The 26,215-nt window shown below is 39.0% G+C and overlaps 1 protein-coding gene across 2 annotated transcripts in view; it reads right to left on the reverse strand.

Moving 5' to 3' along the window:
• The window catches only part of dock1.L (dedicator of cytokinesis 1 L homeolog), a 269,367-nt gene that overhangs the window by 23,320 nt on the left and 219,832 nt on the right, over window positions 1-26,215 (reverse strand). For both annotated transcript variants that reach the window (XM_041568646.1, XM_018225171.2), the window contains exons 37-46: window positions 25,999-26,089; window positions 23,913-24,032; window positions 17,484-17,573; window positions 15,578-15,682; window positions 11,883-12,024; window positions 11,678-11,759; window positions 6,887-6,971; window positions 5,960-6,046; window positions 2,297-2,473; window positions 581-664 (exon numbers count right to left, since the gene is read on the reverse strand). In XM_041568646.1, the coding sequence (XP_041424580.1) occupies window positions 581-664; window positions 2,297-2,473; window positions 5,960-6,046; window positions 6,887-6,971; window positions 11,678-11,759; window positions 11,883-12,024; window positions 15,578-15,682; window positions 17,484-17,573; window positions 23,913-24,032; window positions 25,999-26,089 (1,063 nt within the window). The remainder of the gene's footprint in view (window positions 1-580; window positions 665-2,296; window positions 2,474-5,959; window positions 6,047-6,886; window positions 6,972-11,677; window positions 11,760-11,882; window positions 12,025-15,577; window positions 15,683-17,483; window positions 17,574-23,912; window positions 24,033-25,998; window positions 26,090-26,215) is intronic.

A 26,215-nucleotide genomic window follows, 5' to 3' on the forward strand; every position in this document is an offset into this window, starting at 1 on the left:
GATTTGGCACCCCCACTAATTGGACCTTTCCTTCTTTAGTTGTTCAGTTGACCATTATTCATACATTTTCTAAGCCTCTCAAAAAGACTATTTATAAATCAAATTAGTTTACATATACTAATAATCTAAAAATGTTTTTTTTAAATTTTGTTTCAATTACCTGTATCAAAGATGGTGGATAAAACGAAAAGCAGTTTATGTTAAGGGTTTCTAATTCCCTTCAAAACACCACCACCACAAATATATATATATAGGGCAATCTTTGGGTTAACGGAAGGTAGTTCCACCGACTCCGCTTTCAACAGACACTGAATAGAGTGTGCATGATATTTCCCTTCTGACCCTGACACTTCCTGCTTTGAATAAAAGGCAGGGGGGTTAACTAGGAACATTACTTTTGAGATGATCAGATGACAGTGTCAAATTAGGAAATGAAGTGCAGCGTTACTTCCATAGGGCAGATAAATGCCGCAGAAATGTATATGTCATGGTGATGACAGTGATTGCACATAGGCTGTCAGGAGAGAAATGGCGCCATCGCCTGTGCACTTGCCCTGAATAATGTAATTGAGAATTATACCTGCCAGGCGATCAAGTCCTTCAGCTTTTCAATGTTCTCATTGTCCTCTGGGTGTTCTTGCATATATTTTTCAGTAAAGAATGCCTTGTAAACAGAGAGAGAGATATATCATTTCATAACAAATAATGATCAACTTAATTTCATCATTTCACAACAACAACAACAGCAGTTGCGTTTACACCGTTTCATTATTCTGTGAGGTCTACTAATGAACTGTAACGACCTTTATCTCCCAGTTTCTTTCTGTTCTCACCATCATGATTCTTGGTGAGAAAAGTATCATGTATGAGAAAAGAGAAACCAATGTTACCAACCTTGGATGACAGACTGGTTTGAAGATGGCTCCTGAAAGCAAGAGCGGTATTGGAGGACCATATGTTCCGGAAAACCTCCACATTTCTGTTCCATTATGCTTCAACCTCACTGGGAAAACTTTCCAGGAGGAATTTCAAGGAAAGCTGCACTAAATGGTTGCCACTGCATTCTATGTAGCCACTAAGAATCATGCCACGTTAGGGATACAAATAGGCAACCCTGCATGATTAACCCAGGAATAACGAACACAAGTCTGCCACGTTAACTATCCCAAAATCAAAAATGAACGACAACCCGAAAGCTTGTTTGCTCCCAACTGCCCTCCCTGCTTCAAAGTAAGAAGCATCAACAAGTGACAAACAAGCTCATTTTATATTCCCTACAGGATATCATCATTCAAACAGTTAGGGAGTTATTTATCAAAGGTCAAATTTTAGAGTTTATGCGAGATTTTTTTTTTACTCTAATAAACTCGCAAGTCGAATGGTATAAAAAAAAAAACTTAACGTCAAAAATTCGAACGAATGCTACCGAACCGAAAACTCAAATAGAATTTGAACTGTGTTTTCTTCGGAAAAAAAAAAAACTTGAATGTCCGGAAGGCTACTAACTTATTTAAATAGGTCAGCGGACCTCGGCCATTGACTTCTACATGAACTCGGCAGGTTTTATGCGGCAACCTATTGAATTCTAGTTATTTCCAGGGTAGGGGGATTATAAATCTCGGGTTCGACTTTGAATTCGAGTTGGTGGTTTTAAATTCGAAATTTTGAATTTTGACCATAAAAAACAAAGTGTGCTTGGAGCAATATTGCTATATGTTGCTATCATTGGCTCGTTTAATGGCCATTCATACCTCTAGAATCTCATAAGAACCTACAAGCACAGATATTGAGATATTTCTGTGTGCATGCGTATGTAACGGAACTCTGTAGATGAAAGAACATATGAATATAGTTGGGATTCATGTATGTGGGACTAACATCAAGGATAATTCAACCACTACAGTAAACAACAACTTTTACATAGTTAGCAAATTCTCCCATCACAGCAGGATCCATGATGCCATTGAGCAGCAAATACTTAGTGGTTTTAAACTCGAAATTGTGAGTTTTGACCAAAAAAACAACTCGAAAATTCGAATTTACCATTCAAACCTTAATCAATCTACCCTAAGTGTGCTTGGTGCAATATGGCTATATGCTGCTGCCATTGGCTCGTTCAATGGCCATTCATACCTCTAGAATCTCATAAGAATCCACAAGCACAGATTTTGAGACATTTCTGTGTGCATGCCTATGTACTGGAACTCCGTAGATGGAAGAACATAAGAATATGGTTGGGAAACACGCACTTGGGACTAACATCAAGGATAATTCAACCACTGCCGTAAACACCAACCTTTTCATAGTTAGCAAATCCTCCCATCACAGCAGGATCCACGATGCCATTGAGCAGCAAAGACAGTGGGTTAATGGGCAAATTAGGGTCATACATATGTTGCTGGACCATGTTATTAATCTTTTCATTTGTTAACTGCATGGTCTCAATGGCGTTTTCCAGTGGGCTTATTTCAACCTGTGTGGATAGAAATGAGTAAGAAGGATTATTAGTAAAGGCGATCAAGTAATACAAATCAAAATCAAGCAATAATAAAGATCATAAATAATAATAATAAAAAAAGATCAATCAATAAAAACTGAGCGATTTGCCAATTGGGTCCCCAGCACAGTCACAGATCGACTGCCTTTCTGATCAACGAATATAGTTTTAATCCAAAACAAGGCATCGTTAGCAAGCAATACACGATAGGGACCGGTTATCCAGAGTGCTGGGGACCTGGGGTTTTTCCGATAAGGGGTCTTTCTGTAATTTGGATCTCCACATCTCACTTTTGCTTAAAAGAATCCTTTAATAATTAAACCCAATAGGCTGGTTTTGCCTCCAATAAAGATGAATGAAATCCTAGTTAGGATCAAGTATGAGCGACTGTTTTATTATTACAGGTATAGGATCCCTTATCCAGAAACCCGATATCCAGAAAGCTCCGAATAGACTCCATTTTATCCAAATAATCCAAATTTTTAAAAATGATTTCCTTTTTCCTCTGTAATAATAAAACCGTAGCTTGTACTTGATCCCAACTAAGATATAATTAATCCTTATTGGAGGCAAAACCAGCCTATTGGGTTTGTTTAATATTTAAATGAATTTATAGTAGACTTAAGGCATGAAGACCCAAATCACGGAAAGATCCGTTATCCGGAAACCCCCAGGTCCCGAGCATTCTGGATAACAGGTCCCATACCTGTACAGAGAAAAGTGAAATCATTTCTAAAAACTTGAAATATTTGATTAAAATGGAGTCTATGGGAGACGGCCTTACTGTAACTCGGAGCTGTCTGGATAATGGGTTTCCGGATAACAGATACCACCCCTGTACAACATCCTATTCCTGGAAAGTATCTCAGCTGACTTTTGTGATGAATATTTAAGCCGCCTGGGTTTGAATCGAACGTTATCAGGAATAAGCAATCTATATTTCAGTGTACAATTCTTAACACGCAGCTACGTCCCTTCAATTTGATTTTGTGGCATTAAGTATTCCTCTTGGAGCAGCTTCAAATAAAGGAGCTAATCCATTATAATTTGCATCGCTATGGCAACTCTTGAAGCAGGGTGTTAAAGATGAGACCACTGTGACACGGGGACACTTGACTCTTCTGCAAATGAAGTTACTTCAGTCATAATCAATGAGAAAAATATTTATTAGGGGTCACGGCATACACTGAAGTGAGAAAAAGCTTCACATTATTTTTACTGCTTTATTTACTTTGATTTGTCTCTTACCCACACACTTCCCTATAATAAACCTTACTTCCAAGGCTCTGAAATATTTATTACCATTGGCAGGGGACATGAATTTTACCACACTGGCTGTTTCAGAAGCTTTATCCCAAATATGTCCACAAAACCCGCTATAAAAATAGGCACGTTTTGTAGGTCCCTAGTGTTATTTATTAGTTCTTGGGAATGCAACTGCTGAAAGCTGGCTTGCTTGAGATGTTAGTCCTCAGTATCCATCTACAGTAATATAATGGTGCCTTGTTCAAAAAAAATACCACCAACTAGCGCCTAGATTACAGCTGCTGCCCCTGTCCAGCGGCTCGGCTGATAAGTTTTGACAAATCAACCAGAACAGGTATGGGATCTGTTATCCAGAAAGCTTCGGACCTGGGCTTTTCCAGATAAGGGATCTTTCCGTAATTTGGCTCTTCAGTCTACTAGAAAATCATGTAATAATTAAAATCCTGTCATCGGAAAACATGTTTTTTTCAAAACGCATCAGTTAATAGTGCTACTCCAGCAGAATTCTGCACTGAAATCCATTTCTCAAAAGAGCAAACAGATTTTTTTATATTCAATTTTGAAATCTGACATGGGGCTAGACATTTTGTCAATTTCCCAGCTGCCCCCAGTCATGTGACTTGTGCCTGCACTTTAGGAGAGAAATGCTTTCTGGCAGGCTGCTCAATGTAACTGAATGTGTCTCAGTGGGACATGGGTTTTTACTATTGAGTGTTGTTCTTAGATCTACCAGGCAGCTGTTATCTTGTGTTAGGGAGCTGTTATCTGGTTACCTTCCCATTGTTCTTTTGTTTGGCTGCTGGGGGGGGGAGGGGGCTGATATCACTCCAACTTGCAGTACAGCAGTAAAGAGTGATTGAAGTTTATCAGAGCACAAGTCACATGACTTGGGGTAGCTGGGAAATTGACATTATGTCTAGCCCCATGTCAGATTTCAAAATTGAATAAGAAAAAATCTGCTCTTTTGAGAAATGGATTTCACTGCAGAATTCTGCTGGAGCAGCACTATTAACGGATTCATTTTACAGATTTTGTTATATTCAATTTTGAAATCTGACATGGGGCTAGACATATTGTCAATTTCCCTGCTGCCTCCTGTCATGTGACTTGTGCTCTGATAAACTTCAATCACTCTTTATTGCTGTACTGCAAGTTAGAGTTATATCACCCCCTCCCTTTTCCCCCCAGCAGCCAAACAAAAGAAAAATGGGAAGGTAACCAGATAGCAGCTCCCTAACACAAGATAACAGCTGCCTGGTAGATATAAGAACAGCACTCAATCGTAAAAACCCATGTCCAACCGAGACACATTCAGTTACATTGAGAAGGAAAAACAGCAGCCTGCCAGAAAGCATTTCTCTCCTAAAGTGCAGGCACAAGTCACATAACTGGGGGCAGCTGGGAAATTGACAAAATGTCCAGCCCCATGTCAGATTTCAAAATTCAATATAAAAAAAATCTGTTTGCTCTTTTAAAAAATGGATTTCAGTGCAGAATTCTGCTGGAGCAGCACTATTAACTGATGTGTTTTGGAAAAAACATGTTTTCCCATGACAGTATCCCTTTAAATAAACCCAATAGGCTGGTTCTGCTTCCAATAAGGATTAATTATAACCTAGTTGGTATCAAGTACAAGCTACTGTTTTATTATTACAGGGAAAAAGGAAATCATTTTTAAAAATTTGGATTATTTGTATAAAATGTATTCTATGGGAGACATCCTTTCTGTAATTTGGAGCTTTCTAGATAATGGGTTTCTGGATAACAGCTCCCATACCTGTATCGGAAAAAAAACCCAACATGTCAACTTTGACCTTTAAAAAAAAAAAATATACTCTAAAACGTAATAATTTGTGCTTTTAGCTGACTTTGTGCCTGAAGCCGTTAGCATGACGGTATTTAGTGAGAAATACATGATCTGGTCAGGACGCCTACTCAAGGCATTTATCAGCATTATGAGCAATATAGAACAATCATTTCTGTCAACCTTTAGATCAGTTCACACGTGACATGATCATTCTTTGTTTTGCTGCTATTTCCCTTCCACATATTTGCTTTACTGGATGATGTGGACCATGAGTGATCCACATAACACTGTTGGAGAATTTATAGTTATAGAAAAATATTTGATCCAAGAGACAAATATTACGTAATTTCAATTACTCCATGAAATATATTGTTATTATTTTATCTTACCGTGTATATGGATTTGACTTCGAACCATCTCAAAATCCCTGGCAGCTTGTATGCTATTGAAAAGGTAGTTCTCTCAATCCACATGTTCTGTAAGCAAACAGTTGGCGAGTATAAATTGTCTATAATATTGAGACTATTCAGATAAAATTTGCAGTTGATTAATATGTGATCAGGATGTATGCTGTTAAATGACAAAGTCTCTATATTAAGGAGAAGGAAAGCTACAGAGGCAGTTTATAGCCATAATAGTGCAAGCTATAACACTATATTTATTCTGTAGGATGTTTTACCATACCTGAGTAAACAGCTCTAGAATTCGTCTCTGTTTGTTTAGGATAGCAGCTGCCATATTAGCTTGGTGTGACATCACTTCCTGCCTGAGTCTCTCCCTGCTCACTCATAGCTCTGGGCTCAGATTACTGCAGGGAGGGGAGGAGCAAACTGAGCATGCTCAAGCCCTAGCCCTGGAGGTTTCTGCTGAAAACAGGAAGTCTGATACAGAAGCCCATGTATACACAATAAAAGGAAAGAAATGTGGTGTTTCTTTTGACAGAGGACTCAGAACAGCATTACTTTGTGGGTTTACTGGTGTTTATATAGACCTTTCTGATAAAGCTTACTTAGTTTTAACCTTTCCTTCTCCTTTAAATATGGAGATTTCGGCAGCACTTTGACCCTCATTACAAAATAAGATTCATAACAAATGCACTGCTCCCAGGCAATGTTATGGCTGTAGAGCAAAACACATTAAAAAGACTCCGAGTGCAATGAAAACAACAACATTTTTTTTACTGTAGCTTTCATTAGGATCAATTTAATCTCCCCAGAAGGCAGAAATTAAGACTTCTTTATTTCAATTTTTATTAAAACGCTAACTGCATTTTTAATCGTAAACGTCCTTGGACACAGAAAAGCCTTAACACTTACAGAAAATTCGTTTTCTGGATCTTTCTCCCCTTTTCGAAATGGTCTGGAATACTGGAATCGTATGACTTCGTTCACTCTGTAAAAACTGTCAAAAACATTGGACCAATTACGTTTCGAAACATTTTTTTTAAAAAAGGTCCAGTTTAAAAAAATAATCAATGATTCCATACATAATATGTGGGTAGAAAATAATAAACTAGGAGTATGCTCAAACATTTTTCTCATACAGATTAAGAGCATATTTATGAAAAATGGGATTGAAACATGCTTAACGGTCACTTTAACACCAGAATATTCTGTGAAAAAAAAATTGTGTGCAAATAGTGTAGCCAAGTGTTAAATGGAGTGATCGAGGTGAAGGGCGACAGTTCAAAAATGCTTTGAATAAGGACCTTCATGTACTGTATATCCCTGGAGTATGCAAAACAAGACCTCCCTGAAGGTTTCAGCAAGTTCCTTGTGTTCATCAAACACTAAAGCATTTTAGGATATGGTAGGCCGTCATGGAGTGTGAGCTTGGTCTCAATAATGACTAGTGAGGAACATGCATTCCTGGTTAGGGTATGGCAGGTTCCCAAGGAGTGTGTGCAGGTTGACCACCTGTTTCAAATTTGGCCAACCATTGCGGGTTAGGGTTGGGTGCAGGTCAGACTGGGGAATTACACTCCTCCTCTGCTCCCAAAGAGTCCATGTCTTGGAACCAAAAGAGCGCACAGAAGTAGCATACAGAGCGGGAAGACTCAGATAAAGGTTGGGTGAGGGTCCTACTATGGTAACATTTTTCTGACCGACACATCACTAATGTACATAAAGCCTTCCCTTTTGTGTGATAAGGCACTTAATCATAGGCTCAGCCTTGGCATCAGTTAGAACTAGTTAGATATACGTATCCCAGCTTAGGACAATAGAGAAGCCTTCTGCTCTTCTTTCCATTTTTCATTAATGTCCTTTACTCTCCTTCTCTACTACGGACGTGCTCTTAACCATCACTTGCCCATTCTCTATCACATTTCCTATATCGCTATCAATATTTTCTTTGCCAGATTTTCAACCTTGTGTTTCTGTCCTTCCCATTATTTATTTTATTGTACTGATCAGGACTTGCATGGGTGATTCTGTCTCTCCATGTGCTCTGTTCGCTCTGTGTCTTAAAGGAGAACTAAAACTTAACTAAAGAAGTAGGGTAGAAATGTTGTACATTATGTTTTGGGCTTCTGTACCAGCCCAAGGCAACCACAGCCCTTTAGCAGTAAAGATCTGTGTCTTCTTTTCTGCTGATTCACTGCACATGCTCTGTGCTGCTGTCACTTACTGAGCTTAGGGACCCACTCACAATATACAGTACACATAGAATAGAAATGCTACAATATAAGGCTGATTAGTAATTAATACAGATAATTACTGAATGGCAACATAGAAACCAGAATTTAATAATCATTCCTGTAACATCAGCTTATAGTACAGGCCAATCTCGTTTTCTGCTTGATAATTAGTGACGACCCCTAAGCTTAGCTTCTCAACAGCTGCTCAGAGCCCACTGAGCATGTGAGTGTCACAGACACTTTCCAAGATGGTGACCCCCTGTGACAAGTTTGAAGTCCTGGATCATTGCTGCTATTGACAAGCTGAAACTTTAGGCTGGTGCAATAAGCTCAGTATATAAAATATGGCGTTTTTAGCCATATTCATTTCTAGGGTTTAGTTCTCCTTTAAATGTGAAATAATTTTACTTCCAGAGGTTTATAATGCAACCCTATGTGAGACGGGCCCATCCAGAGAAAGCCTACTTAGAGCAGGACACCGTGTATTCCTTTGTGTCCCTGGAGACAAGATGAAACAACTTCTAGGGTTCATTTCCAAACACAAGTGCAAAATTGTGTAATTAAATGTCATACTAGAGTCAATACACAATACTATATACTTGTTCCCTGGTTACAATGTTAGATCCTTTCTGGTTGCTCACAGTTTCACACATGGCATTATACAGCGTGTTTGACAAAATAAATCTAAGCAGGTTATATTATTTTACAGCAACACAATCCAGGAGTCTGGAAATCTGCTTGCTGCAGGCATCGGAGGACCTTGGCAGGGTCAGAACTGACAGCCTCATCCACATATATCTTGTTAAACAAAGGCGTGAACTGAGATATGGATGGAAATGGTGCTTGTATAAATTTGTTTAATTGAAAAGTCATTGCTGAGTGCAGAACATTTGGAATGCTCCGCTTTAATGAGCTCAGTCTGATATAATGCGCTTGATATACTGGAATGTCACATAGGAGAATGTACCCTTTTCCCACAATACAACTGAAATGAAATCTGCGGAGAAGTTATTGCACTACTAATTATATGGTTTAGTCATCACATAAAGATTTGAGAATAGAACAAAATTTTTTAGTGCAATGATAGTCAAGGCTCACCAGCCAAGTAGCCATGTAAAATAAGAGATAAAGGATATTATTCCCCACCAATACAATATATCCAGGACTTTGGAGGTCCCATGCTAAGCATTAAGCTTGGGAAAATATGTATATAATTCAGGGAAATTCAACCTGGAATCCTTCATGGCCCTTCAGTTGTTGCTGTTGGTAAGTGCTCAGAGATGTACAACAGCTGAAATGGTAGGTAGGGTTACAGCCACCCAACTGCCAGCTTGTCCTACTAGAAGTCATCCCTATTAATACTTCATAAAGACAGGTCTATCTTGGGAAAATATATATACAGTATAATTTAGGGACATCCAACCTGGAATCCTTCAGGCCCTTCAAGTGTTGTGGTTGCTGTTGGTAGGTGATGGGAGATGTACAACAAGAGCTGATGAGTGTAGGCAGGATTACAGTACTAAGGCATCCACCCAACTGCCAGCTTGTCCTACTAGAATACCTACAAATGTTGCTCTGTGACACCCCATCAAGTCATCCCTATTAGGATTTCATAAAGACAGGTCTAGCTTTCCCTTAATTTTGGGATAGTACCTAGTGATGATACGAGTCACCCACACACACTGTGTGCTCATTGGCACTTATGCCCTAAGAACAATGAAACTGGGGCTCATCTATCAACAAGGGTCAAAGTTGCACCTGAAGAATAAACCAATCAAATTACAGCTTTCTAGGGAAGCACTGAATCTCGGATTTGGTTTGGAATTCCACAGAATCCGGAGTGCTGTGCTGAATCTGAAGTGACTTTACAACCAATGGACGACGGAAGGTGAAATACGTTGGCATGATGCAAATGTTTGGGGTTATTCTGCTCATGTGCATATGCAAATTAAGGGTTGGATTTAGCAGAATCTTTTGTGGTGGATTTGACATTAGCAGCAACAACTGAACACACACTCTAGTACTCCACAGACATGGTTAAAAAGAAAAAGCTTTATTTCATGCTAATCCCGGCACGTTTCATATTACACATAATAATTATATGCCGAAAAACACGAAACGCACCAGGATTAGAGTGAAATAAAGCTTTTTCTTTTTAACCATGTTCATGGTGTAACAGAGTGCTTGTTGAATTGTTGCTGCTATGCTTTAGACTTGTGGGGTCTCCCGTTGCAATGGGAATGGGGTGCTGTACACAGACCGGACCATTCGAGTGGTGTGGTGAGTGACCATGACTGCTTGCCCTTATTGAATGTGGGTTGGAGTAGAGGGGCTCCCTTAAAGGAGAAGGAAACCCCCTGGGCGCAAAACCCCTCCCCGGCCTACCTGTCCCCCTGGGCAAATGCCCCTAACTTGTTACTCTCCCCTCTGCGCAGGTCCTGTCCACGGAGTTCACAGTCGCCATCTTCTCCCACGCGCGTATTCTTCCTGCTTTGACCAGCGTCTTCTGGCGCATGCGCAGTAGGAACATTTACCGGTACGGCTCTACTGCGCATGCGCCGAATGTCACAACGTTTTCCGATTTCACTTTGTGACATTCGGCGCATGCGCAGTAGAGCCGTACCGGTAAATGTTCCTACTGCGCATGTGCCAGAAGACGCCGGTCAAAGCAGGAAGAAGAGGGAGAAGATGGCGACCCAGGGGAGGGGTTTTGCGCCCAGGGGGTTTCCTTCTCCTTTAAGCGGAGGGTTTAGGGCTAAGCCCCCAAACTAACCATATATAGAGGGGAGTTCTTTCGATGAATGTTCCCCTTTTTCATACTTTAAAAATAATTTAAGGGGCTTCTCACAAGCAGCTTGGAGCATATTGTGTTTTGGTTGTAATGGATTCATTATTAGGCCTACTCTAAGGTGTAGATTCGGTACATGCCTACAGCTTTCATTGTTCTACCTGCAGTTGGTTGAAATAACTCATCACCGATTGGTTGCTGGGCACTTTCTCTGCTTAGGTGCAACGTTGCCCAGTGTTGATAAACGAGCCCTTAGTTTATGGTGGCAGACAAAATAAATATAGAAAACTGACAGAATCAGTAAAAAAAATATTCTAAACAACTTAGTAAAATTATATATATAATAGGGATGCACCGAAGCCACTATTTTGGATTCGGCCGAACCCCTGAATCCTTCGCGTAAGATTTGGCTGAATACCGAACCAAATCCTAATTTGCATAAGCAAATTAGGGATGGGAAAAGGAAAACATTTTTTACTTCCTTGTTTCGTGACAAAAAGTTGCGCAATTTCCCTCCCTGCCCCTAATTTGCACATGCAAATTAGGATTCGGTTTGGCCGGGCAGAAGGATTCGGCCGAATCCAAATCCTGCTGAAAAAGGGTGCATCCCTAATAAATAAATAAATATATATATATAAAACAGAGCACGGAAGAGCGTTCATTGCTGCTATCAGGAATTACCTCTGAATCTGCTCGGACACAGACTTGTTCTGAAACTTTGGAGGCAGTTCAAGCAGGGGTTTCACGGTGAAACACTGAATATCTGGATACAGACGTTAAGATAAACAAGAGAAAGCACCAATTACGCTTTTCAAGTGCCTAAATGACGACAACGCACAATGTGAAATTAAAAAAAAACGAGCAAATCACTTTGTCTCAAGGATACACTGTCCGACGGAATTCTTCATGTCATCGCCGGGTGGAGTTGTTGTCTTCATTTTCTCTGCATTTGGAAACTGGGTCAAGAGGCGAGCTTCAAAATCTTCACGCCGTTCGTACTCTTTGCCTCTGTAGATGAATATTTTGTTCTTCCGAAGGAAAAAAAAAAAAAGATCAATTTAAGTAGGGAACTATTAATTTCACGGTGTGGAGGGGTATAAACTGTAGGGAGAGGCCACAATCGAGGATCATATCAAGCAGCCTTTAGTGATAATAGGAGTTTAAACACTGCATGTGATCCTACAGATTTGTCTGAACTAATATCAGCAGTGGATCCCTTACATACAGATGGGTAGGAGAACAAGAAACATTTGCACATTGTATTCACTCTGATTTATTCTGACATGTTCACCACCACCATATGCATTAAATAGTTTATCTCCCATGGCTCCACCCCCACACATGCACATTTGTTTTTTTAATAAAATTAGCAATTTAACACCTACGTATACACAATATACTTTAAATAAACATTGCAATCCTCTTCATACCTCTTGGCCTGAGAATATTCTTTCCCACAGTATTAAACACTCTGCTATAATAAACTCCGGTAACCAAAAGGAAAATGTTAAGTGGCTGCAAATTAATTCATTGAAAAGGAAAAAATGTGGGGAATGTAGTGCCTTGAATTTCTTTTAGCATCCATGGTGTTAAGGTAACAACACTGAAATTGGTGTATAAAACACTTAAAAATAAACAATTATTTCTATACTGTTTCCAGCAGTTTATGATTAAGGTGGTTCACTTTTAAATTTTAGGGGGTTATTAACTAAACTCCGAAAGCAAAAATCACGAAAAATTCATGATTTTCTTTTATAAAAATCGGACTTTTAAAAAATCATGATTTTTTCTGAATTTATTAAACCCCGAGGATGGAAAAGTCTGAAAATCCCAATGATTTTTCAATGTGCACTGGGTTTCATGCAATACCCCTAATTTTTCAGGTGAAAGTTCCAAAAAAATCATTTGAAAAAATATTGAAAGTCGGATTCTTTACCGCAAAGCAAATTTCCGGGAAAATGTAATAATAAATAAGCGTAAAAAAAAAAAACAGAGAGGATTTGACTGGAGTTTATAGCAGAAAATATTCAGATAAATTCGGATTTTGATAAATAAAATTACTAATCCAACTTTTCAGTTGGTCTTCATTTTTTTTTTAAAGTTTTTGAATTATTTGTCTTCTTCTAACTCTTTCCAGCTTTCACATGGAGGTCACTGACCCCATATTATAAACAAATGCTCTATAAGGCTACAAATGTATTGTTATTGCTACTTTTTATTACTCCTCTTTCTATTCAGGTCTCTCCTATTCATATTCCAGTCTCTTATTCAAATCAGTGCATGGTTGCTAGGGTAAGGTAGCAACCTGGTTGCTGAAACAGCAAACTGGAGAGCTGCTGAATAAAAAGCTAAATAACTATTAAATAAACACAAATAAAAAATGAAAACCTATTGAAAAGTATCTCGGATAAATAAACATTAAAACCAGTTGCAAATAGTCAGAGTATGAATGTTTAAATCATACTAAAACTTAATGTAAATGTGAACGACCACTCCAGAAGCTACTCTGTACAAAATGGAAGAGAACTGGCACACACTCAGATTTGGGGAGATTAGTCACCCGGCGACAAATCTCCTCTTCTTCGGGGCGACTAATCTCCCTGAAATGCCTCCCACCAGTTAGAATGTACATCGCCTGCAGGATGTCACTCGGAGCGCTTCGCAAAGTCGCCCGAAGTTACCTCGTGAGGCAACTTCGGAAAACTAAGCACTCCAAATGCCATCCTGTAGGCATTTAAATTCTAGCCGGCGGGAGGCAGTTCGGGGAGATTAGTCGCTCCGAAGAAGAGGAGATTTGCCGCCAGGCGACTAATCTCCCCGAATCTGAGCGTGTCTCTACTTTAGTAGCATTTGTGACACTATCTGCTTGAGTAATCTAATCCTGTTTGGCAAAGGGGTGGGAGGGGAGGAAGGGGTAAACCCTCTTTTAATAAATGAGTGCCAGCAGCCAATGGCTCCCCAGTCCCCTGATCTGCATAGCCATTTATGTTTCACTATAAAAATAAATAATACGGCCCTAAAATAAGTAAATTTAAGGCAAATTAATCAAACCAAAAAGAAGGAAATGTAAGTTACTGACATAAGAGCCGAGGGCAAACAAATATGAGGTAGGCAAGGATTTTGAAGAATTTTGTGTCAGTAATGCATGAAAGAGTCGATGAAATGTTATAGTCCCCCGGCTAATGCACAGCGTATGGCAATCTGACCACCAAGAAATGATTTGTGGCACGCTGTAAATGTGATTCTGCGGAATCATGGAATTGTTCAATTGTAAAGAAAATTCATCTCTGTATTAAAAAGAGGTTTAAAACACTATTCATTGTGTTTATTACTCGTTCTTTTACGACGTGGACAAAGGACCCCGAAATGGGAAATTGCTGCCAGTCACGGGTCCGTTTTGCCTTTCAGGGAGCTGTGAGACATATGAGAGCCAGTGCTGAGAAACCCACATTTAAAGGGGCCGTGTGATCCAGTTATAAAGGAAGTTGACCTTGAAATTACCCTTTAGTATGTTATATTTAGACCTAATCAACTGGTCTTCAATTTTTTGTTATGCTTTGAAAATTAGTAGCTATACTCTTCTGCCTATTTCCAGCCTACAGGCAGGGTTGGACTGGGCTGGCGGGATACCAGGAAAAACCTGGTTTAGGTTACATCCCCAGTGGGCCGCACACACCCCAGTCCGATACTGCCTGCAACTGAAAATCTGGCCCATCATCTGGGTCTGGCATCCAAAAGTCCAGTAAACGACTTCTATTCCATTTTCTAGACTATGCTCTCTTGATGGGCACCTGTCACACCAAAACTAATAGAGCCCACATTACGATTGGGGGAAAAAAATCTACCTGGTCGGAGCTCTCATTGTATGTATGAGCACCTCTTCCAGCTGCTGGGGTGGAAAGGGAGGAGGTGATATCACACAAACTTGTAGTGCAGCAGTAAAGAGTGACTGAAGTTTATCAGATCACAAGTCACATTACTAAGGGCACTTGGGAAACTAACAACATGTCTAGGCCCATGTCAGATTTCAAAATTAAATATAAAAAAAATCTTGTTTGGTCAATTGAAAAACTGATTCCAATGAGAGGACAGGACAGAATCACTCTGACTATTAAATGCTATTCTCATATTTACTACTAGGTGGAGCATGGAAGAGTTTTTTTTTTTTTTAAAGCAATGCAAGTGTTTTCTTGTTACCTTCCCATTGTTCTGTTGAAGGGCTGCTGGGGGCGAAGGGAGGGGATGATCACAAGGCTGGGGGCACCTGGGAAACCAAGAACATATCTAGCCCCATGTCGGATTTCAAAATAAAAAAATCTGTTTGGTTTTTTGAAAAACAGATTTCAATGCAAGATTCTGCTGGAGTTGCACTATTAACTCATGTATTTTGTAAAAAAACAATTTAAAACAGCAAACATAATAATATACAAGGGAAAGAGGTAGTTTTTGAAAAATGTTGATCCAAGTTAAGGCATTGGAAAATAATTAAAAAATATAGGCAAAACACAATAATTCATTTTGCTTTATCTCTACCTATAAGGTGTAAAAGGTACACATGAAAAAAATACAACATTTAGTTACCCTGATAAATGTTGGAAACCCTTGTCCATAGTATCCGACCGCAAAATAATCGGGTTTGGGCCGGATGACTTTCACAATGTTTTCAAAAAACTGGGCTTGCTTTTTCTAAACGAGAAGAAGAATATAGGAATAAACAATTACGGTAAGCAGCAAAGTGTTTGATGCCATGTTCTACATTGTTTAGAGAGTTAATCTGCATTTTATTTAATCAATGAATCTCCTGCTTGTCCTACTTGTCTCCTGTTGAGAACAAGTTTATGAATTGCAGCTCCTCGTGCCAACAATTCTTTGCTAGTGGTGCTACAGACAAGCCATTAAAAATGAAAATATTATTTCATTTAAATTGTGCACTTGTTATTGCCTTGATTCGCAGACATACAATGAGAAGCCATATATATATATATATATATATATATATATATATATATATATATATATATATATATATATATATATATATATATATATATATATAAATCCTTTGCGATCCGCACTCCACTGGAATCAAAAAGCCACCCAGGTGCTACTCATATAAACATGTATAGATATAAGTCCAAAAGACATGAGTGCACACTGGGATTTACTTAAAAATATAATTTTATTTCGTTACATTAAAACAGGCCAACGTTTCGGACTTGGACCGAAACGTTGGACTGTTTTACTGTAATGAAATAAAATGATATTTTTAAGTAAATCCCAGTGTGCACTCATGCCTTTTTGTGTATATAAATAAAACACAAAAGCCATGAATATCTTGTAAATTATATCCTTATAATACACAAAAGCCATGAATATCCTGTAAATTATATCCTTATAAACTGTGAGTTCTGATGTCATCAGTTATAAACGGTGAGTTCTGATGTCATTTCTGTCACGACTCACTGAAATTTGTGTATTATAATAAATAAAGTACCCCCAGCTGCAAAATATGAGGATATTAGAAGTTACCTCGGAGTTCCATGACCTGTATAAAAACACTCAGCCTTCGGCCTCGTTTTTTTATATGGTCATGAAACTCCTCGGTAACTTATAATATCCTTATATTTTACAAGAGGGGGTACTTTATTCACTATATATTTTACAATAGGGGTACTTTATTCACTATATATACACATACAATTTACTTTAACAACAGTGCATAGAATAGGTCACATTTACATCTGTAAGTGATGTGAGCAATGTGCATTGCGGTCACAAGGAAGCAATGTGATATACATATATATATATTGTAGTTGGGAAAGGTCTATCATCCAGTTAACTGTATTTACCAATCAAAAGTTAGCTCAAAAGTCTGGTCATTTAGAATAGTTAAAGTCATTATGGGTTACTTGACCAATAAGATCTCTGACCATGATATTATTTAAAAAGATAGAGCAATGCTTCCACAAATTTAAGAGCTGGATGCAGTTGATGGGGGGGGGGCTTAAACTAAAATTAAATTATGGTGAGATTTGAGGACAAATTCTCATTTGCTGCCTTTCATATCACAAGGGGGCCTCACCAAATATATGATCATTATATGTGGGCCTGAAGTCTGTTAACAATTTGCTCAGAATGAATGTATATCATATGTGTTTGTATCATATGAGAGTGTTTCGACCATGGTGCTTGCCAAATGCAATACATAAAGTCTGAAATAGTGTGTAGAATTCATGTAACACAGGGAAGCTGTTCACAACCAAATACCATCAAGATGTGGATGAGAAAATAGTGAAAGTGCAATCGAGATGGGGATGCCGCCTAAACTGCCCCAGGCATGGGAAACGCGAACATCAAAAATGTGTCCCAACAGAAATAACCCGACACAGAGCGCAGAACGTTCATCATGAAATAACTACAAACACACAAAAGAGCTTTCATTCAAGTGACATTTAAACCATATTTGAAAAGTTAGAAAGGAACATACCAGCAGTTCACTGAGTTGCTCGTAATCAAACATCTCGTTTTCATACTGTTCAGCAAGTTCTTTGCCCAGGGTGATAGCTTCTTCCCACATCTATATAGGAGTAAAAGATTGTACTATTAGGAACTTGTAGATTAGATCAAGACACATTCAAACAAAACTACCTGGAACATTCTCAAATGATAAAACAAGAAACAGAGCACCATGGTATATAAGGGTAATAGTAAGCAGCCATTGAACAGGAAAATACAGCATAGTTATCATAGAGCTGATCATTATTGGGCTCGACAGAGCATGTTCCGCTAGGTAGGATAAAGCTGGCCCTACGCGGGTAGTTAAAAGCTGCTGACAGACAGTCAGCAGTTTATCAGATTATGTGTAAGGCCCTCCGATGGGCTTTACCAATTGGGCAGGATTAAAAATCCCGTCGGTTAGCGGCTGCATCTATTCATTGATGTGGTCCCGCCATCCGCCCGCCTGTTTGGCTACATTATGATCTGATCGTTGGGCCCTAGGGCCCACGATCAGATCAGCCCAGTGTCGCCCACCTCATTGTGGGCATATCGGAGAGAGACCCGCTCGTTTGGCAATTCTCTACGTGTATGGCCACCTTAATACGGAGGGAGGAGGGACCAGTCCTGCAACTTAGCCGGGTACCCAGACAGGTTACGCTCGGAATACCCTTAGTCAATCAGAAATTTCTACCCAAAATCCTTGCAGGTACGTCGTGGGTACCCAACCCGACACAGGACTCTAATTGGAGTCTTCCTCTTCCTCAAAAATATTTGCAGATGGCAAAATGCTAAATTTCGCCATTAATCTAAAACTGGTGAAATATTCTGCTTATAATTAATCATTATGCAAGGGCAGTCAAGTGATGTTTTAGGATGGTCAATGGCCTCAAAAAGAAACACTGGAAAACCAACCAGGTTCTCTTCAGTATTTGGGGTTTTTGGAGGCTCTAACACAAGGGTAACCAAACTTTTTGTATAACAAAAAAAAAAAAAAGTTGGGGAGCAACACAAGCATGAAAATTTTTTCTAGGGTGTGTTCAATAAGGGCTGTAATTAGTTATTTGGTAGCCCCTATGTGAACTGGCAAACTACAGGTGGGTCTGTTTGGCAGTACACATGTTCTTTATGCCTCCAAGTCAGAGATCCAAAAATAAGCACCTGCTTTGAGACCACTGGGAAAACATCAAAGGTCTTGGTGAGTAACATGTTGCTCGCCAGCCACTGTTTGGGGATCACTGCTCTAACAAGTACAGTTATGGGAAGGCCATCTACTATAGAGTCCACTTTTGAGCAAATAATAAGAATTTTTGTACTGCAAAAGAGAAAATCCCTGAACTGTCTTTGTTTAGAACAGTGATGCCCAATAATTTCCATTGCTTGGAACAATTATTTACTGAACTACATGATCGAAGGCCAGGTTTTAATAAATGTATGAGGTTATTGGAAAAGGCCAATGGAGCTCTTGAGCAGTCTCCATTTGGACAGCCTTGCCTTTTTCGGTTAAGTTTGGTTAACCAAAGATTTTTTCCAAACATTTATAATGAAACCCATTTATATGACTAGGATGCGCTTCAGTAAGTAATGTTATATTTTCTCGCATCTCCAAGACTGGCAAAATTATGGTGAAAATGGGAAAGCAAAACACACAAAGGGCTGCGAGGACTACATAATTTTTTTAGCTAAACTTTAACCAATGTATAAATCTGTACATTTACATTTGAGGTGAATGCGAAGTAATGAGAACAGTCAAAATGTCAAGGCAGCAGAGCAATTCAGCTGCTTCACAAAGAAAAGTAAATTCTTCTTTATTGCCCTGGGGAATTGTACCAATCAATCATTCATTTCCTATAATGTAGTGTGGCATCGCTGGTGTATACACTATGTATGCTAGATCAAATACTCCGTCAATTTTGATATTTTTCAGAGCATGTAGGCTAAATGGGAAATGTCATGCCATATGTTTAAAAGAGAAATAGAATTTATCAAGACTTGCTTTCTACTAGGTTTAGTACTGATCTTTGTAAATTAAAGATAATCACTGGATAGCAAAATAATCAAATTGCCTTAAATCTAAAAATGGAAAAAGACAAAAACAGAAAAGCCAAAGAAAGACAGAATTGATATAATCTGTACCATTACAAAGTACGTAGAGCTTTCTTTAGTTCAACAAAATGGATGATTCTCCATCAAGAACCCTCTGCTCTGCTTCCACTTTTCTCGATAATAAAAAATCTGTTCCAGTGAGAGGCAGCCTCGGGGTTAACTGCCATTGGGTTCGATTTTAAAATGCAATTTTAGGATGTTGCAAACTACAATACTAACAATGATTAAGCTTAGTGGAATAAAATGATGGCTCATTAAGTTAAATTGTAATTGAAATAATATAAAGTGTAAATAAAAGGCATTTAGCATATTAGGCTATAAACCTAATGATCCCCCCAAAATAAAGTCGTCATTTCTAAGTAATTAAAGTAGAAAAAGAGCGATCATTTGATATAATTTGCAATGAAAAAAAAAAAACAATTGCCATATCTATCAAGGCACAAAGAGGGTTTGAAGATACACTTCATGGACAAAATGATATGAACACATTCGATCGATCCATAGGGAGTATGGGATTTTTAAGACTGATCAGAGGCAACACATTCATTATGTGAAACGCCAATTGATAGCTGGAGGGGTGTAAAGGACAGCACTCAAGCCAACACATACACTCGGGGGGAAAAAAATTGAAAGGTGAGTGACAGCATTCGATTCATATCCCAGTTCTAATAGACCCCAATTAATAGCGAGTTGGGCCTCGGAAGCCTGCAATAGTGGTAAGAAGCTCCTTTTCTGGGTTTAAGGGACTGTTCACCTTTAATTTAAAGGATAACTAAATCCCCTCCATAAGAAAAGCCACTACCTACTACCCTAGATAGTCCCCCAACCTGCTTCTCCCCTGCATAGATCACTGCCCCTGAAAATGTCCCGAATACATTGCTCCTGTATCGGTCCAGAGCAAGTGCAGTGGAGCTCATGGACGCCATCTTCCGGCTCTTCGGTCTCCATCTGTAAGGGAGAGGACCCGAAGAAGATTTGGACGATGGCGCCCATGAGCTTCTCTGCTCTTACTCTGCACTGAGACGTGAGCAATGTATTCAGGACACTTTATGGGGTAATGAACTATGCGGAGGGAATCAGGGTAGGGGGACTATCTAGGGTAGTAGGGGCTTTTCTTATTAGAGGGGGGGATTTTAGTTATCTTTTAAAGGAATTATGTCATGAGTTTTATGGTATAGCTTTAATTACACTGTATAAGTTGCACGTAATTAATTCTACCATTTAAAACTGTATTCTTGAACCAATAAATGTAAATTTAGTTGTAATACTGGTGTGTAGGCAGCCACCTCAGGTAATTTTGCTTGGTCACATGCTTTCAGAAAGGGCAAGCCCTTCGCTTTAGAATTGCTATTGTTTTGCCTACTCAATGTTACCAAAGGGGTCGAGACTTATATTAGCCAGACTTGGATTTTTACTATTGAGTGCTGTTCTAATCTCTACCACTACGTGGGACATGGGCATTCTTTCCAATGCAGGTCTCCAGGGGTTGTCATGTGGTTAATTTCCCACTATTCTGCTTATGAGCTGCTGGGGGGTGGTTGTCTCTAGTAAAGAGTGACTGAAGTTTATCAGAGCACAAGTCACATGACTGGGGGCACCTGGGAAACTAAGATTTCAAAATATAAATGTTTTGCCCTTTTGAAAAACAGATTTCAATGCACGATTCTTCTGGAGAAGCTCTATTAACCAATGTATTTTGTAAAAGACAAGTTTTCCCATGACATAATCCCATTAAATATGGTATAGATATGAGTGATATTCTAAGACAATTTGCAGTTGGTTTACATTTTATTAATATTTTTGGGGTTTGAGCTTTTTATTCAGTAGCTCTCCAGTTTGCAATTTCAGCATTCTGGCCCAAATTACCCAAGCAACTATGCATGATTTGAATAAGAGATAGGTATATGAATAGGAGAGGGCTGAATAGAAAGATGAGTAATGAAACATAAAACATTTCTAGCCTTACAGAGCACTGTTTTTAGGGCAAGTGACCCTCATTTAAAAGCTGGAAAGAGTCAGAAAATGGAGGCAAATAATTCAAAAAATGAAAAAATGAAGACCAATTAAAAAGTTGCTTAGAATTAGCCATTCTATAATATACTAAAAGTTAAATTAAAACGTGAACCACCCTTTTAAGAATCCCAAGTACAGAAGACTTTTAATATTAATAGCGATTCTGGCATATAATAATTATATTATTAATTATATATTATATAATTAACCCTTAGATTGTTCAGCTAGTACCATTGATAGACTGCTGAAGAGCTGTAAATCCAAATTAACAGTATAAATCAGTTGTCTTTTGAATAACCAAAACCAAACATGTTCATTGAAAATGGATCAGAAGAGAACTCAGGAATTTCACTTTTGACTTTGCTTACTAGAAAGGAGCAACTCTCAACTTAGATTTCTTTAGGATTTCATCAACGACTGGTGACTCACTGAGTGGCTACACACCGCCAACTGCTCAAGCCGCAGGAGGGTTATAAGTTCAGTACAAAACTTTATATATTATTTCTGGTCTAGCAAGCACAGAAACTATTCGGAAGCTCAGTAATATTCTATAAAGTCCTTGGATTAAAGAGAGTTATTAAAATGACTTTACTTCTGCAAAAGACAATAAAATAAATGAGCAGACAGCGGATCCGGCAGCAAAAGGTTAGGTTGTTGTGATGAAACTAAACACAAGGGTATGAAAGCAAAGAACAGAAGATTATGGCTTTATTTCCCCTCCCAAAAAAACACTATCACAGAAGATTATGGCTTTATTTCCAAAGAAAATACTTTCACTGCAGTGGAAAAGAACAGCTGAAAAGAACACAGACTAAACATGAATTCTCTGCAAAATCAAGATGCTAGCTGAATATATATATATAGCACAGGTATGAAAATATGTATAGCACAGGTTATCCAGAAAAATCAGAAGTACGGGATGGCTGTCTACCATAGACTCAATTTTAGCCAAAATTTTAAAAATGATTTCTTTTTTCTCTGTAATAATAAAACAGTATCTTGTACTTAATCCCGACTAAAATATAATTAATCCTAATTTTAAGAAAAACCAGCCTATTGAGTTTATTTGACCTTTAAATTAGAGACCTGCACGGGTGTTTTTTTAAAAAATGCACTCAACCCATACCCACTTTCCCCAAGATGGACCCGGACCTGCTTACCCGCCGTTGCAACTCCACGGATTTTCACCCGACCTGTTCCCTGTGCCGGCCGGAAGTGATGTCTCCTTGCCTGGAAGTGGCATCGCCTTGAACCGGAAGTGACATCACATCAACCATTTATACCCATTAGGACCAGGGCCGGAACTATGAGTAGGCAGAGTAGGCACGTGCCTAGGGCACAAAGCTAGGGGGCCGCCAGACACGTACCTTCTATGGCTACTACCCCATGTTCGGTCTCCTCTCTGGGCTGCTTACTTGCGCTACGGTTTGCGATTGCGCTTCCTCATCTATTTGCACATGCGCGCCAGTGTCCATTTGTGCATTCAGTTCGCGCACACCCAGTTGGCTTTTCGGCCGGTCTGTTTGCCTAGGGCACCTGGCCGGCCCGGCTCTGATTAGGGCACTTGGATTTTTAGCGGTTTCCCCTGCATTGGGCACCTGCACACTGGGCAAATGAAGAATAATCTAATCATATTGCGGGTACCTGACCCGCTGCAGGACTCCGAGCATTCTGGATAGCAGGTCCCAAACCTCTATAGTTTCTTGTCTTATTTTGTGGACACCAATAAATTAATTCTATCCAGCAAACCAATAAGATTTAGGTAAAATATAATGTTTGTCTGTCATATAAATGGTTGCTAATGAATATTAAACTGGTTCTTGAGCTCCCATGTAACGTGAATCAAAATGAATTTCCAATTATCGTAATTAGTATCATATGTACAGGTATGGGATCCGTTCTAAATCTCCAGAATTATGGAAATGCCATCTCCCATTGACTCAAATTTAACCAGATTTTTAAAAATACTCTCGAATTACGCCTTATATCTCGATTATATTTAAGTAAATCAATGCTTATCCCATGGTTGGTACAAAAAGTTCTGCTTGGGAAGTCAAGATGTCAGCATTTTTCCTGATAACATTGGCCACCAGAAGGCACTTTCATTAGTCTGTGAATTAGGTGAACCTGTCGGAGCAGTTATGGATGTTCCCATTAATATGAATTATAATTATAGAAAAAGGAAGAACTATGCTTCAGTCTTGTGAAAGAATATACATCACATTTGCACAGCCCGTTACAATAAATGTTACAAAGAGACTTCAAGAGTCAAATAAAAATGAAAGCCTTGTGTTTGTATTACCTTGCCTTTATCAAAGTAATGGATAATTTCTTGGTACAGCTGGTCTTTTAGTTGCCCTTGTGTTGTTGCTTGGTAACCATCCCGCTGAGTAAGATGTGCGGCACATGCTTCTTCAGACCACTACACAAAGAATGAAGATTACAATAAAGTATACAGTCAGGCAAGAAAGTTGCTCCAAGGATATTCAATATAATGTACTATCACAGTAGTTTAAGCTGGCCATACATTTAAAGATCTGATCATTTGGCGAGGCAACTTTAAGGTTTGAGGTGGCCGATGTCAAGCTGATCGGATGGTTTAGCCCTCGGGCCAGATGATTGGATCACAACAACTATAAATGCAGGCCATTGGGGCGAGGACCACACCAACAAGCCAATGCAGCCCTCACCCCAATGGGATTATTAAAGGAGAAGGAAAGCTACGGAGGCATTTTATTGCCAATAGATTAGCTGCAATAGTGCAAGCTAGAATGCTATATTTATTCTGTAGAATGTTTTACCATACCTGAGTAAAAAGCTCTAGAAACTCTCTGTTTGTTTAGAATAGGAGCTGCAGTATTAATGTGGTGTGACATCACTTCCTGCCTGAGTCTCTCCCTGCTCTGGGCTCAGATTACAGTGGAGAAGGGAGGGGTGGGGGGAGAGGAGCAAACTGAGCATGCTCTTGCCCAGGGCAATGAGGTTTAAGCTGAAGGCAGGAAGTCTGATACAGAAGCCCATGAGTACACAATAGAGAGAAAGAAATGCTGTGTTTCTTTTGACAGGGGGACTCAGAGCAACATTACTTTGGGGGTTTACTGGTATATTTAGATTGACCTTTCTGATAAGGCTTACTGCGTTTTCACCTTTCCTTCTCCTTTAAACCCCCCAATCAATAACTGGACTATTTTGTCCAGAGCTCAGTCAAACAGGCCCATCGGAGGGTCCCATACAGGGGACAATAAGCTGCCGACTTGGCTGGAAGGACCAAATCGGCAGCTACTATCAGCCTGCATATGGCCCCCTTAAGATTGTAAAACAGACACTCCATCAAGTTCAAGTTATTGTACTGTCATTTAAAGACAAAGTGGCATACACCTTAAGATCTATTTGCCCAATCTTTGCATGATATGACAACCTGTGCTGGCTGATATAAACATTGGGCTCCCAGGCCAAACAATTGGATTATTATTAACAGCTGAGAAAGGACCACTTGAAACAAGCCACGCAGTTCTTGTTCCAGTGGGATTTTTAAAACTGTCCGACAGATATCTGACACAGTTTTCTAGCAGATATCAGATCAGATAGGCCGTCTCACAGGGCCCAAACACAGGCAGAAACCTTGCCAACTACTGTAGGTCTAATGGGGCCAAATCAACAGCTCAAGGGGTATGTTTACTAACATTGGCGTTAAATATCTCCAGAATTCTTGCCCATAGCAACCAATCATATTTTTGCTTTTATTTTCTAACTTGTAGACTGTTTAAATCCAAATGTAGATTGGTTGGGCAACATCTCCGGAGATATTTATCTCCAATGTTGGTAAACATGCCACAATTAGCCTGTGAATGGGCAGTTTTACAAACTAAGGTCCTTATCACATTTACCCACAATTAAAAACAACCAATACACTTCATAAACGTAGGTCAATTTCACTAGAAGCCATTTTATCTGCCTGTATATTTTTGGGTTGTGGGAAGACCCACACACACAAAGATACAAGAACATACAAACTCCTTGCAGATAGTGCCTTATGTGGTCTCCATTGTAGATTAGCTTGACACTTTCAGTAACTATAACTATACAGCCCAGAATACAGAAATTGTTCAAACAGAACATTACACATTGAGTATAGACTTACCACCTGTAAAGCGATTTCAGGCAAATGGCATATAGAGTTAATTAGGGGAGATTTTGGGCATTTTGAAATTAATCTTCCATACAGCCATCAAACTATAAAAAAAAATCCCAATACAATCAAATGGAAGGAGATAATGTGTTTTGTAAATATTATATAGGGACCTTATATGGTAAAGCAGCTGTATTTTACATTGTGACTGGCTGGCCAGAATAACCTATTACATTACTTAAAAATCATTGGCTGGTACCTTTAAAAGCTTGGCGTGCAGCAGTAGAGTATAGGCAGCCTCGGTATAGTTATCACATTCCTTGTGCAAATCACACAGTTTGTACAAATACCTAAAGCAAGGAATAAAAGAATATCACAGTTAAACAATGTACAACTAGAAACAATTCATTTTTATCATATCATAACCAGTAGAAATCTTGAAAATGTTTATTTTTTCCCACCTGCATCTTAAAAAA

The sequence above is a fragment of the Xenopus laevis genome, chromosome 7L (genome assembly GCF_017654675.1).
Source record: "Xenopus laevis strain J_2021 chromosome 7L, Xenopus_laevis_v10.1, whole genome shotgun sequence".
In the NCBI taxonomy this organism is placed as follows: Eukaryota; Metazoa; Chordata; class Amphibia; order Anura; family Pipidae; genus Xenopus; species Xenopus laevis.